This window comes from Pithys albifrons, chromosome 8, assembly GCF_047495875.1.
Source record: "Pithys albifrons albifrons isolate INPA30051 chromosome 8, PitAlb_v1, whole genome shotgun sequence".
Taxonomy (NCBI): Eukaryota; Metazoa; Chordata; class Aves; order Passeriformes; family Thamnophilidae; genus Pithys; species Pithys albifrons.
This window is the reverse complement of record NC_092465.1, coordinates 30,026,745-30,041,151: the sequence shown is the minus strand read 5'-3', so window position 1 is coordinate 30,041,151 and position 14,407 is coordinate 30,026,745. Positions and strand designations below refer to the sequence as shown.

The 14,407-nt window shown below is 36.4% G+C and overlaps 1 protein-coding gene across 9 annotated transcripts in view; it reads left to right on the top strand.

The window, feature by feature from the left end:
- The window catches only part of SLC39A10 (solute carrier family 39 member 10), a 59,134-nt gene that overhangs the window by 27,437 nt on the left and 17,290 nt on the right, over window positions 1-14,407 (top strand). For 8 of the 9 annotated variants that reach the window (XM_071561709.1, XM_071561711.1, XM_071561712.1 and 5 more), the window contains exons 2-3: window positions 10,458-11,525; window positions 12,605-12,806. In XM_071561709.1, the coding sequence (XP_071417810.1) occupies window positions 10,467-11,525; window positions 12,605-12,806 (1,261 nt within the window). In that variant the 5' untranslated portion in view covers window positions 10,458-10,466. Of the gene's footprint in view, window positions 1-1,700; window positions 2,197-10,457; window positions 11,526-12,604; window positions 12,807-14,407 lie in introns of those variants that run through there. The other variant, XM_071561710.1, reaches the window with a different exon arrangement.

Below are 14,407 nucleotides of genomic sequence, written 5' to 3'. Positions count from 1 at the left end.
CTTAGAGTTTCTGCAAATAAATTAGTTTACTGGAATTTTCTCCCTTGCTGTAGCTTACTTGTTAACAATAAATTCAGAATATGGACAGGAAAGGCAAGGGTTTAATTACATTTTATAAACAAAATAGTCTCAAAGTGAAACATCAAGGGGAGTACATTGTTCTTCAAATAAAAGGAGTGTATTTTAATGATGAAGAAACCCACATTTTTTGCTGAATTTTTGCCCATATCTTATAAAATATGGCATACAGTAGTTCCAAACAGTGAGATCAAAATCATACCTCATGTGCTCTGCAGGTCTTTGTTCTGTATGTGCAGTTATGTTTGCTTTGGTTTTATTTTTCTTGACAGTAAGCAAAGCAAGATCCTTAATATTTGTGCCTCACATATTACCAGTAATATACTTTTTACACATTACTTTTACATTATAAAAGTACTTGTAGTTTAGTCAGAAATTTATACACATAGCTTATCAAATGGGAAAATTTTTTTGTTTGCTTGTATTTTCACTTATTTGTTGTGCTTTGCTTAAAGGATACAGTTACATTGCTCAGAGATTGGATATAATGTTAGCATTGCCAAATTTCTGGGGGGGGGGAAAATGCATTTCAACCTTTATTGTTCCAGCATCAGATCCTGAGACTTCCCCCTATATTGAGAAAGTCAGTGGTCAGGGATGTATGTATAGTGTTCCTAGGTGTGGATGACAAACAGCCATTGAAGTATTGTTGGTATTTATTGAAGTGTTTGAGGTCCTTACCCTGGCAGTGAGGTGCCCTGCCAGGTGACAGCGTGCTATCTAGAGATCAGGCCTCTGACTTCTTTAGCAGCACACAAGTGTTTAAATCTCTTCAGCTGTGATTAACTGGAATCAAAAGTTTGTCCTCAGGGTTAAACTCTCTCAACTGTTTAACCATATTTTAAACTGAGCTATTTTTCATGTTAAAATAAGTTTGGAGATGTAGATGGGCTGTATCTGCCTTGGCTCTTAACTGGTTCTTCCAGGAGATTTTAACTTTGCCACTGTGTACCAGTTTGGTTTCAGTCAATTTATCCTGATGGTTTAAGCCATCTTCTCCCACAAATCTGTTTTTCAGTCTATTAATTACTTAAACATGAGTTTTAATTGGCTTGATTTTGTAGAAAGTATGTGCAACCCTGTTCATATAATGCCTTTACTTTGGATAGTTGTAATATGATCACAGTCAAGTGTTTTGTACTCTGGCTGTGATGTGCTCACCAGACTGGAAGGGGCTGGAGCACTCCTAGCAAAAGGAGAGGGAGGGAGGTATTTTTAACAGAAAATATTGACTCCTCTATCCATGGAATAATAAAGCACTTATTACAGAATCTCATGTTTACATTCTGTGATTCTTAAATATTTTTAAAGTTGAACTGGTGAAATAAAGGTCACAACTAAGTGTTGACCCTTCGATTTGAGAGGCAGACACCAGCTTTCATTTTGTTTCAGCTGTGAGTGGCAAAGAGCATGAAACACCTTTCTCTGAGAAATTTGATAATCCATAATTTCAGTGGTAGGCTGCCAAACCATTTCTGCTCATCAAACAGAGAACAATTACAAACATTTCACATCAGCCGTTGTGGAATGTGGCTCTTGTGTAGTCAGAATAGTCTTGTTCTACCAAATTACTGGATTTGTTTTCAGATACACTTACTGATCACTTGTGTTAAAGGTTAGAGACAGCAAGTAGCTTTTTTTATTTTTTTAAAAAAACTGTTTCTTTTACCATCATAGGGCAGTAGAAACAATTTCGAATTTTAATTCTGGAAAAATCAGAAGTTGGTTAATTTGCATATTAACTAAAGTTGACAGGTTTCATACAATTAGGAGGATGTATTGAAATAGTAGGTTCCTGATAAAAAGTGTTCTTTCTTTGCAGAAATGGGTTATGGAAATTACAGAGAGTCTGGAGAACTAAAGGATTTTGTAAAACGAAGAAAGCCTCAATAGCAACAACAATTAATGAAGATGAAAAATGTCCATGATCCAAGGAGTGACACAGGAAACATTAATGGCCTACTGATCCCTCTGAGAAGGGTGGTGACCACAATAATACTGAACCAAATCAGCAGTTAGTCCAGAAAATCATTGTAATTAAAATTACAATGAGGAAGACATGGTTACGCTCAAGAAAAATTACAGAGGAGCATCCCTATTTCAGGAGAGGTACTAGAAGTATGTACCAAATTACAGTTATTGCAAAAGCCAGGAACTGGTGTTGGATCAAATTATGATGCTACACAATGTAGTCTGGGATACATCTCACTGCAATGTAGTTTTAGAACTAAAAGTGTGCACACAGCCCCACTTTGCATCGGTCTGTCCTTGCCTGTCTGCCTTACTATTAGAATGTAGCTGCAATTGGCAGGTAATGGACACAGGGAAGTCCATCTATATAATGATATTTTTAAAGTTGAAGTTTTAGCCCATCAGTACTAATTTAAATGGCTGAGAAGCCATCTCTGCTTGCAGTTTAGATGAAGGCTCTCAGGATTGTGGTTCCTTTCCCTTCTTTCACTAATTTTGCACTAAGAGTAATCTTGAGTATTAAATACTACATGTTCATTCTTTTACTTCAAAGTTGTCTTAATGCTTTGTTAAGAAAGGTTAGTGGTTTGTAATAAGTGGTTTTTTGAAGTCAGTCAGTATTTGTGTAAGTTGGAATGGTTGCCTCGATCGTCACACAGACCTGTAAGGAATAGCCACGTAGATATTTCAGAATCATCTTGCCTAAAATAAATGAGAGCCAGGAAATGGTGTGACATCTGTTGAGGTCTCACTAGGAATGTGGTGAACATGATACATGTTGGCTCAGCTTGGCAGTTTCTTGGTGGATTTGCCTGTTGAAATACATACAACTACTCTATATTGTGTCAGCCTGGTTAAGTGTTGCTTCTGAATCTGCTGAGACATCTTCAGGAACGCTTTTGTCCCCCACAATTACTGAACAAGGACACATTTGGGACCCCACTAATTCAAGATGAGAATGGTTTCAGTAGCTGCCTGTTGTTTGAGCATAGTAGTTCTCCTGGTTTTACTCGTGAATTAATTTGTTAAGAAGAATTTGAATGGCATGTGGACTGAGTGCCTTATAAAAGCCAGTGATGGTGGTTCATTAATTAAATCTATGAAAATATGCAGATTTGAGTCACTGGTATATGTTGTCAAGTAAAGAATTTGAAACCCCTTAATTCTAGAAAAGGCCTTTATAGTCAGCCCGGCACTGATTTGTCATAGTACATGTAAGAGAAGCTTTCTTTAGTCCCATATTTCAATGGACTTCCATAATTGATAGCTTTTGAAAATTTATTTTTATGATTTTCTAAGGTGGGAGAAGTCTTTGGCTTAATAGTAGAAATGCATAATTCCTTTTTGGCCTGTAGTTGTGATAGAAGGATTTTATTATAATAGTGTAGGTATTAAACACACATCAAAAATACACCTTTTAACATACCACAAGTATAACATCATAATGTAAGGATGAAACAGCTACAGTGGTTTAAGTTATAGTGAAAATATACTGCAACTGGTTTTAACACTTTATTGGGAAACATTGTCATATTCTGTTTGGAAAGGAAAGTTGAAGAAATTATTCTCAAATATCTTTCAGTAGGAGATACACCCACTGCTGTTTTTGCAATGTTCTTTCAGTACATTTTGAGGTGTCCAGTTGTTTTATTTGTGCTATATCGAAATAATTGTTAAACTGCAGATCAGCAACTGTTGTTCCCACCTAAAGCAAGGTGGTTCTTTTTTGTGTGGACTGTGGTGTTTGTGCAGCTGCACAGTGAAGCAGATAGGAAAAGTAATCTGTCTTGAAAATAATCTTCTTTTATTTTCCTAGGCTATTTTTCAGCAGGATCTGGTTGTACAGCTGCAGAGGGAGCAGATCAGCAAACAAATGTGCTGGTATACATAAATGGTTTTGTGGGAGTGGGAATGTAAGAGTCAAGCAGTGGGGGAGAGCACAACTGCTGATTGGAGTGCAACACTGTCTTAAAATATTTTTTGAACATCAGCCTTAGTTCTAAGCAAAACATTTGCTTGCTTTCTGTAGAACAATGAAATATATTGCAGCTCTAACTGCATCATTTTTTAAAGTATTTCATTCTTACAAGCACCCATTGGTATCTTAATAGGACCTAATTAGACAGTAGAATATTGGCACAAAAGGAAACTAGCTCTGTTACAGATTTTGTGCGTTAATAGGTGTTTTATGAGCTACATACTGTTTATATATGAAAAACTGAAAATTAATTCATGATAAGCAGAACTAATAAAACTTCCAAGTATTGTGAAGTTTTTGTATTCTTCTGAGCTCTTAGAAAGAGCCTGTACTCAGCAATTCCTTACAAATAACTATATGTTTCTTTGAACAAGGCTGTCTTTTTTTTTATCCATTCAAAATAAAATAAATGCCCTTTCTGGGTAACTGAGCTAATAGATTGCTACTGTATTGGTTTAGGATCATTTTCTAGTATGCTTGGGACTTGGCATTTCAAATACTTCACAGCTGAGAGTTTGTAACAAACTTTTCATGGTGCGTTCAGTTACGCATAAATGCTTTCTGTACTATTTAAGTCTTATCTGGTATTAACTTAGCAAATAGGGCTTGGATCAATTAGTTAGTGGTCTGTTCTTACAAAATGCCCCTCCTACTGGGCTGTAGGTTTTCAAATGAATGAGTTTTACTTAAATCCACAAACCTGTTTCACTGAAATTGAAGAGGAAAGAAAATACAGGAGATGGGTGAGAACTAAAGTTAGAAATGGTTAATTTAACTTTTTAGATTTGTAGCATATTTTCCCATTTGTATATACAGAAATTAATGTCAGCTGGACTGATAAAGAGAGATTGATATTTAATTAAAATGTTTTTATGGCTTTCTTAAAATGTCTTTCAGTAACAATAGTATATTGATTTCATTTTAATATTTTTAAAAATAATTTATCTTAAAAATGAGTGCTAATTTAATAGGGCTTTATATTAGTTAAAAACATGAAATTCAGGAAATAAAGAGTGGGTTCATTTGGATTTTCAGATTCCAGGCTTTTTTTTTAACCAAATATGAGTATGAAATATTGCTCAGTTTGGGGTGGGGGGTCAGGGGAGGTACAGACATCTCTCTGACATGTACATTGGAGTAAATACTTGCAATATAGAAAAGCATTAAAATTTTCAGGAATTGTAAGAAAAACTGTCTTTATGCACTCAGTAACTTTATTTTGAGAAATATTTCTCTTTTTTAAAAATTGGCATTTCTCATAGAGCTGTTATTCTGAGCAGTTCTTAATAGAAATGAATTACACAAGTGCATGACTTCTCAGTGCAGAACAGAGATAATGTCTTAGTTTGGTACAGATACTGCTTTGTCTTTATTTTAACACCTTTTGTCTTTCTGGGTTCTCTCTTACCTTAGCTGAAGCATGTTTGGTGTGGAACTTTTAGTTGCCCATGAAATATTGCTAAGGCACTCTACTTATTGTGGCATTCAAGATGAGCAACTCAGAGGAGTTAAAGATGTTTTTTGAGGATGGGCAAAACATTCTTTAGAGAAACCAAAGAAAGAAAGTTGAACAAGGGAGAGAAACCAAAATAACTTGGAAGGAGCGTGGGAAGGGAAGAAATCAATGCATTTCTGTTACAGATATTTCAGCTTATTAAAATTGTTGGGAGCGGACAGGAAAACAGGTTGGAGGAAGAAAGCTGGACACTTAAAATACTCCAGTCAGCAATTCCATAGTACGTGGGTTGCAAGCACTAAAATGATAGCTGTGGGTTTCAATTGAGTTTGCATGACCATGTAATTTGAATCCAAGTTTGTTGTTTTAAGTAAAGCCTAACTCTTGAACTAGTTTTCTAGTTTCAGTGAAGCAGTTGATTATACATAAACAAAAATGTCACCCAAAATCATGTTCATATTCCAGGCTTTAAGTTGTAAATAAAGTACTATATACAGGAGTACAGCTGAAGTAGTAGGTACTGTGGATGTTTCAGGAATCCATGGGAAAATGAATAAAAAAGACTTTAAAGAAACCCCAAACTAAACCTGACTATTATCAGAGGTGCCTTTGAAACGCCCTTGGCAGACAGTGGTTTAGCATAGAGATGGGCTGAGTTTTCCCTGCAGAGAAGGTAACTCTCTGCTTATGGATTGCTCAGGTACTTTGACCTCAAGCCCTGATTTAAAAGCCTTGTGTAGGGATGTCAGTGCTGCTTTTTGTGAGTGATCCTGCTTGCCCTGATGGATGGGGGGGTGCACTGGGCAGCACTGAGGGCCATTTCAGACGTGCCCACTGCTGGGACACAGTGTCCATCTTTTCCACACATACATGTTGTGGTGACTTTGGAGCTTGGGTTAGGGTGGGGTTGTCCCACTGCCCGAGGTGTCATAAGGGATTCATCCTGTTCTTGTGCACAGCTCTGCAAATGTAGCAGGTGCTGTTTTCTCCAGCCCTGCCCTTTGCAGGGGTGTTTTTTCTTCCCAGCGTCCAGGGGATCCTTTCCCTCATGTCTCCCGGTTCAAGGTGCCCACCCATCATGGAGCTGAGGAGAGAAGGAGGGGCACAGCAGGGAACCAAATGGGTGAACAGAATTAGGCAAAGGCTGACAGCAGGAATGGGCAGAATCTTTTTCAACTTTGGTGCAGCCTTGTCCTCAGCCTGCCCTTCCATATTCTCCTGAAGGTGTTTGAAAGTCTTAATGTTCCTATGTTGAGATCAGCTATACATAATTCTGTGACACTGAAATGTATAGAATTTGGACTTTCCAGAATTTTACACATATGAGTACTGCCTGAGAAATCAAACATGACAGCTATTTATAATTGCCTAGAGAATGAAGCTTGTTTGGAAAGAAACAAATAAATAATTAACTCTTTATGGTTATTCTTTTTGATACTTGTTATTATGGGTGCATTTATTTTGTAAGCATCTTTGTTCTGTAACAAAGAAGATACATAAGATGCAGAATATTACACAATAGAAGATCAAATTTGTGCTAGGGTTATTCCTATTTAAATTGAAAATAGTGAGACAAGTATTTAAAATTGGTCTGATAATGCTCAGCTCTTGTATTTCAGCAGTGAATCATGATCATAGGTTACAAACTATTTTAACCATTAGGGCATGCAGAAAAGGTACCATTCAAAGCTAAACACCACAATTAGGGATGCATGACTGAAGTTTCCAAGTAATGTATTAGTAGTATTGTATGAGACAGTCACATGAAAAAGATCATGAGGTTGTGAAAAGGATTACGACATGCTTCAGTCATGAATTTCCTAATAGAGATATTTTAGTCTGGACTGTGCTTTTTGAGAATAATTTCACTTTGCTTGTACTGATTTATATGACCAGTATGTGGCAAAGAGGGAGAAAAGCTGTCTTACCTACAAAAACTAGTATCCTTTGACTAACTGAATTTTACCTAAACTTGGAATGCTCTTTTTGAGTACTGAGAAACTGAAGAAAAAAATTTCTTGAACAGTTTTCTGGAGCATTACAGTGTGCAGCATGTACTTACCTGTTGCTGCTGTCTTCTGTGCAAACATATAGAAGTTCATCTTTCTCCCAGGGCTTCCATTTATCTTGCAGATACCTTAACTGCTTATTCCAGATCCTGAACCTGCTCTTCACATTAAGTAGCATTGAACATTGTAAATCCTCAGTTGATGAAAATCAGCATATTCCTAAAGAAATGAGGAGGTCTCTTGATCTGTCAACAGTCATACACCTGATTACTGCCAGAATGTTTCTGTTTCCTGGCAGAGTCCAGGTTCTCAGCCTGCACAAGAAAAAGCATATGGTCTTTATTTAAAGGTGTTTCCAGGCAGTCAAACAGTCTGAGGGTTGACTCAGTCCAGTGACTCTTGGATAAAGATTTGCAACCTGTTTCGTTCTTCTCCACCAGTACCAGGATTTACCTATTTCCTCACAGGAAAATGGAAAAAAGCTTCTGGAAGATGTTTGAGATACTTTTGATGTTTCTGTACCAATCCCAGTGATGTATTTATAAGAACATCAGGGATGCCTTCAACAGAGCCTGTGAGTGAAAAAAACTAAATGAAAATAATATCCCAGTAAATTTTGTGGATAAACTCATCGTACTAAACTACTTGAAAAGGTTTGTCTCAGCCCTTAAATCAGTAACTGGAATGCAGGGAATTGAACTGGAGGCAAACTACAGTCATTCCAGACTGATGTTTGAACAGTTGTTTATAAAAATAAACCAGTAATGTGCAATGCATAGCCATTGACCTTTCTGATGTCCCTAGAACCAATTCTGATGCAGATGCCTCCGTTTGACAGATGCTCTCTTGGTCTTACGTTTTTACGTGGGACAGTATTGCAAAAGTGAGTTCTGCCTTTTCTTAATTTCATAAGCATTTGAGGCTCAGCGAAAAGTGAATTTTCATATTTTGTATTTGTAGAAGTTAACAGGAGAAAGACTTTCCCCAGTCTTCTGTGTTGATTCACTTATTTGCTATATAAAGTCCTTAGAAAGTAGCCCTTTCCTGTTTTTTTCTTGATTCCTTTTCTCTTCCAACCTGCTGCAAATATAGGAGCTTCCAACAGACTTCGTGTGTGTGGAGTGTGTGTGGTTGCAAGTATTGAGGCACAAAACAACAAGCTTTCTTAGGAAACAGGAGAATTTTAAATGTTTGTTGTTTGCTGCCCATCACTTGACCAATTTCATGAAGAACACTTTAGTTAGTGGGGACTTGGGAAGGACAACTGAGTTTACCATGTGTTGTCTGAAAGCCAGTGGCATTTTAGGATGTGTTCACCAGGTCACTTGTGTCTTTGTGAACGGAGGGTCAGGGACAGCTCTAGTCAAGATACACAGAAGGAGCTAAACCCACTGTCAGTGTTAAAAGTCCTAAACATGCTTGCCCTATTTCCTGTTACCTTTTACATCCTTGCATTTGCTGCAGTGTCTTGGGAGCATCAGAGTACACAGGAAACAAGGTGGATGGAGTTTTTGTCCATATCCTTTCAGCTCTCATTTCGTTATCAGCCATATTCTAAATTTAACTAGTTGTGTGTAAAAAGCCCTACTTCTGTGCTTGTTTCCTTTGCCTGTTTTAGTCAACCCAATTAAACTGTTCTTACTTGTCCTGTGGCTGTTCAGATTGGTTGGAAAGCTCCAGGCTGTTTTTGCTGCCTGCTCCTTTGCTGATAGCAGGGCTGGATTATCTATTACAGTTATCTAGCAGAAAATGTTACACGTTTTATTTGGCTTGGTACCAAGCAGAACAAATCAAGTGTTTCTAGAAAACCCTGGCAGTGTTTATATGGTTATTTATTTTAAAAGAAAACATACATTTTAAAGGTTAATTTTTACCCAGATTAAGTCTCTAGAAAGTAGAAGTCATAAAGTACAGTTCTTGGCTTATATTTAGCTTTCTGGTTTATTAACATTTTTACACACACTTGGATTTTTCTTAAGTTTCTCTTACAATAATTATTTCAATTATATATATATATATATATATATATATATATATATATATATATATATATTTGCTGGCAAATGTAAATAAGACAGCTGCCATATTTTTTTAAAATAATTAATTATTTTCAACTCGAAACACAAGATAAGCTTTTGCAGTGCCTTTTCATAATCTGATGTTGAATAGTACATTTCTTACATGTAATACTAAATTGAAAACTGCATTGTCTAGATGATATAATTTCTAAAAGTCAGTACTAACTACTTTGAAATAGATGGTGTCAGCATTAACAGTATTTTTTGAGTTGCATTTTAGCAGATGCTTTCCATATAACCTCACTTTTAACTGAATGTCCACATAGGTCTTTGAAGTCAGTAGACCCATGTAAGTAAAAAGTGCTAAAACTACAAATATTTAAGCAATACACTGAAGTTGGTTAATGACAACTTACTTTTAAATGGGTAATGGCCGATTTCAAAATAGGGAATTTTGCAGTGTGTGTGTTCAGTGGAGGTGCTTTAGCAACACAAAAGAGAACAAAGGGTGCATGAGATTTCAATATCTTACCTGCCTGTCACCCCTATGAACAAAAAAAATACAGTATTGTTATTTTAAAACTATTTTTATTCTTTTGTAACTTGGGTTTTAACAAGATTTTCAGTATTACAGATGCCTCTGAAAATATACACAGAAATGTTATGACTGACTGTAAATTCTGTAAATCTTTTTCTTGTAGTTGCCTCCTCTAAGTATGGTATGTAAAGCAGCATCTGTAAAATACAGTCTATCTTACTGTTGGGTAAGGAAAGTACACTAGTACAGTTTCTAGTGTACAAAGTACTGCAGTTGTTATTCTTTTAATGCCAATATATAAGAAGTTTTGTGAGTCATTCAATCAGCATAAATAAATGCCAGACTGATATGTTATACAAATGTGGAGATTGCTTTTACACCTCAGTGCTTCCCCTTGTGTTTCTTGTAGGAAACAGAGATGAAGGTACACATGCACACAAAATTTTGCATCATTTGTTTGCTGACATTTATCTTTCATCAGTGCAATCATTGCCATGGGGATGGACATAACAGTGGTCCTAAGAAGGATCGTGGACACTACCACAATGACTATCAGATCTCAAATGAATCGTACTTTCAGAATGGAGGAACAGAATCTGCGCCAAGTAAATTTTCAACGTTGGAAGCTGAAAATGAACAAAAATACTACATTGAAAAGATTTTTGATCGTTACGGTGAAAATGGAAGATTGTCTTTTTTTGGCCTGGAAAAACTGTTAATAAGCCTTGGTTTAGGAGAGGTAAAAGTAGTGATGATAAATCATGATGATATTGGCCATGATCATGTTTCTCACTTATATGCTTTAGAAGTACAGGAAGGAAAGCATTTTCACCCTCACAACCACCCTCACAGCCACTCAGATTCAGAAAACCAAACCACAGCTGGTATGTCTGCAAAGAGAAATCATAAATGTGACCCCGAGAGAGACACAGTAGTGCCATCAGTAAAAGATGATGGCAGACACATTCATGACCAAAGTCGCCGCCACCATCATCACCACTCTCGTCCACATCGCCATGACCATAATGGCACACATCATTCTCGGAATGATTCAGTCAGTCATCGGGAACATGGAGAACAGAACCATGAACCTTCAACAGAGACAAACACAACTCAGAATCAGCCAGAAAGAAAACAGAGGAAACAGAAGAAGAAGCAAAAGAAGATCAGTGAGACTTCGGGAGATGCTACCTGGGATTATGCCCCAGATCATGATCCTGGTGATCAGTATGAGCACAATCGTGTTCATAAACATGATCATGTACATGATGCATCTCACTTGCATGTGCACCATCATGACCACAGTAGTGATCGTTCTAGTCATGGACATCAAGATGCCAGTTTAGGTCATGGTAATGGACACCGAAATACCAGCAAGCGAGAGGCACCTCACAAGCAGATCAGTGTAAGGAAACGGGCTCTTTTTTCAACACATAGTCACAAGGATCACAGTGAAGATGAACGTGAGCGGGAAGAGGTGAGTATGAAGGGAGAGCCAGTAAGTTGACCTTCACTGTTGTTGCATTTTGCTGTGTGTAGCGTATTATGTTACATAACAATTTAAGGAGCATACCCACAAATGACAGAGAAGCACATTTGTGGTATAATACAGGTTGCAGAATGAAAATGCGAGAGGTCACTGCCAGAGTTCAGAGTTTACTTTATGAGTTTTCATTTCCGTCTGCCCATAACCCATCTCTTCTCAGGGATCTATCTTCTTGCCAATTTATCTGTATGAGGTTGATCCTTAGAAGCTTTCTGAGATACCCTGCTTACAGGTGAGGTTTTTTCCCTTCTCAGTATTCATGAATACTGCCTCAACACACATTAGTTTTGGACTTCTTTTTGAATCTGAGATAATTCACATTTTTGAAAACTGCACAGACACTCTTTCCTAAAAGAAATACCTGCATCTTTTAAAAATGCTTCTAATGTCTTTGACCTAAGAGATTATGAAATGATTGTAGATGTAGCTTCTGTAGCACTGTGCTCAGTGTAAGATCTTCTGTTTCTTTCTTCAGCATCCGTTATTTCTGCCAGCACCATAAATACACCTTCCCTTCCCCTTACTACAGAGGCAGCATAACATCATGACATGATTTTAAACTAGAAGTCAGGATAGCAAAGAATGGAGTGAGTGCTAAGTTCGAGTTTTTAAACTGAATTAAAAAGTGAGACCCAGAAGGTTGGTAGGTAAACAGAAGTGTTAGTAAACCTATTTTGGATTTACATTCTTGCATTCCTTGCCTGTTGCTCTTTCTTCATTGCTTTTACTGAGTAATGGTAAAGAATATGGAAACTCATTTTCATTGATATTTGTCAAACATTATATGAGTGTTGGGAGACTCAAATTTGTAGTGCAGATATTTTACTGTTTCTTTCATCTCATAAACCACTTAGATCAGCTTTAGACTTGTTTTAGCACTGGTGGAATGTTTGGGCCAGTTTCTGCTTTCTGTTGCATGTTCTCAAATAATATGCTAAATTTTCCATAATGGTAGCTTTTAATAAAATAGTCGCTTTTATATTTAAGTTGTTTGTACCATTTTCTTGCAGTGCTTAAATGCTACCCAGCTGCTACGGTACTATGGTCTGGAAGGCAGCTCTCTAATATCTCCTGAATTGTTTGTGTACATATGTCCTGCTTTGCTGTACCAGATTGAGAGAAGGCTTTGTATTGCACATTATGATGAGCTTGAAGATCTTATGAAAACTAAAAATGCATCAATCGAGAATAAAGATAAAACAGGTGCATCAGGTAGGTGTTGAACGTCTAAAGGTTTCTAAATTATTTTGAATTGTAAATATAAACTTCAAAGTTTGACATGTCATACAATTTAGCATTGCTTGTGGAGTAAAGGATTGGTGGAAATTTAATATAAGAAATTTGTGACAGTGCAATCATTTAATTCAGGAGACAGTGCCCTGTTACTTGGTATAACAAGTTCTCCAAGGTAACCATGAATCAAGGAGGCATTCCTTTCTTTTGTACCTTTTTATCTTTTTTTCACTATTATTTTTACTGGTTTATGTTTGCTTATTTTTATTTCTTTTTTTTTTCTATCATTGAGGCCCAATGTCTTACCATTGGGCCTGGGCATTTTGGCCTGGATTCTTCCAATATATCTTTAGATACTGGACCCCTGTAGCAGCAATAATGGCAAGGTACAGAATCTTTGGAGACAAAAGCATCTCTAGGGTTGAGCAAGTCTCACAGTTTGAATTATTGCCATCATTTACAATACATTATATCTTTTTTCTTACTGTGACTGAGGTGGTCCATATGTTTATCTCAGAGTTGGAAAGTTGCAGTGTAACTTTGGCACTTAATTTCTTAATGAATTTGCCCTGGATCTGTTAATTCAGGAATAGAGAAGACACCTTCATCACAGGTCATTCACTGGAAAATCAGATTTTAGGTATTACCATTTTTATAGTCTAGCAGTGATACAAACATTTAATTGACTTCCAGATTTTTTGTGAACTTAAGATGAGCAAGAATACTTAAATTGCCATTTCTGACACTTTCCTTTTCTGAATTCTCATGTCAATTATTCTATACTATTCCTCTCTTAAGCGTATGAGAAATGTCCCATGAAAATCTTCTGTTGACAGTTTTGGGGGGTTTTGTGTATGCCTTGAGTAAAAGTCAGTGGATTTCTTATCTCATTGCTGTAGTTTGAAGCTAAAAATATTTTTCTGCTGTTAAAGCAGTTACTTTAAGGGCAGAATCCATTGTTGTGATTTCATAACTGAATGTACTTTTAAAATACATGTTAACTACTGGTCCCTTTCATAAATTATAATGCAACTGTTGATGTTTAGTTGCAGTGAATTATTAAAAATCTAAAAAATCTTGCATATAATGTCTGTATTTTGAAAATAAAAGTGTTGTAATGGTGAGTATTGATTAGTACATAGGTGCTTATTAGCATTATTAGAAATTAAGCTTGAAGTAACTACATTCTCATAGATGTTAATTACTATATAGTATGCATTGTTCTCTATTAACAATTCTGGAGTCATTAAAATAGTTCACTTCTTATACATTATCTTCTATAGGGACATATTTACTATCTTTTTAGCTGTTCAAAGATTTCTATAAAGCAAATACACTGTGTGTTTCATATGGCACCCCTTGTTTTGTGGGGTAGTCTCATTGAAGTAAGAGTTGACCCCTGCCTTATTACCAAGAGTATTTCTAGGGTAGCTCTAAGCATTTTCTGCCAGTTAAAATGTTGAAACCCTATACAAAACTGTCATGCTGCACATGCTTTGAACCAGTTTAATTAGAAAGTTGCTACAGTTGAGTGCTTATTTTTAAAAGAATACTTTTTATTTCTCTGTAATGAGAAAGGG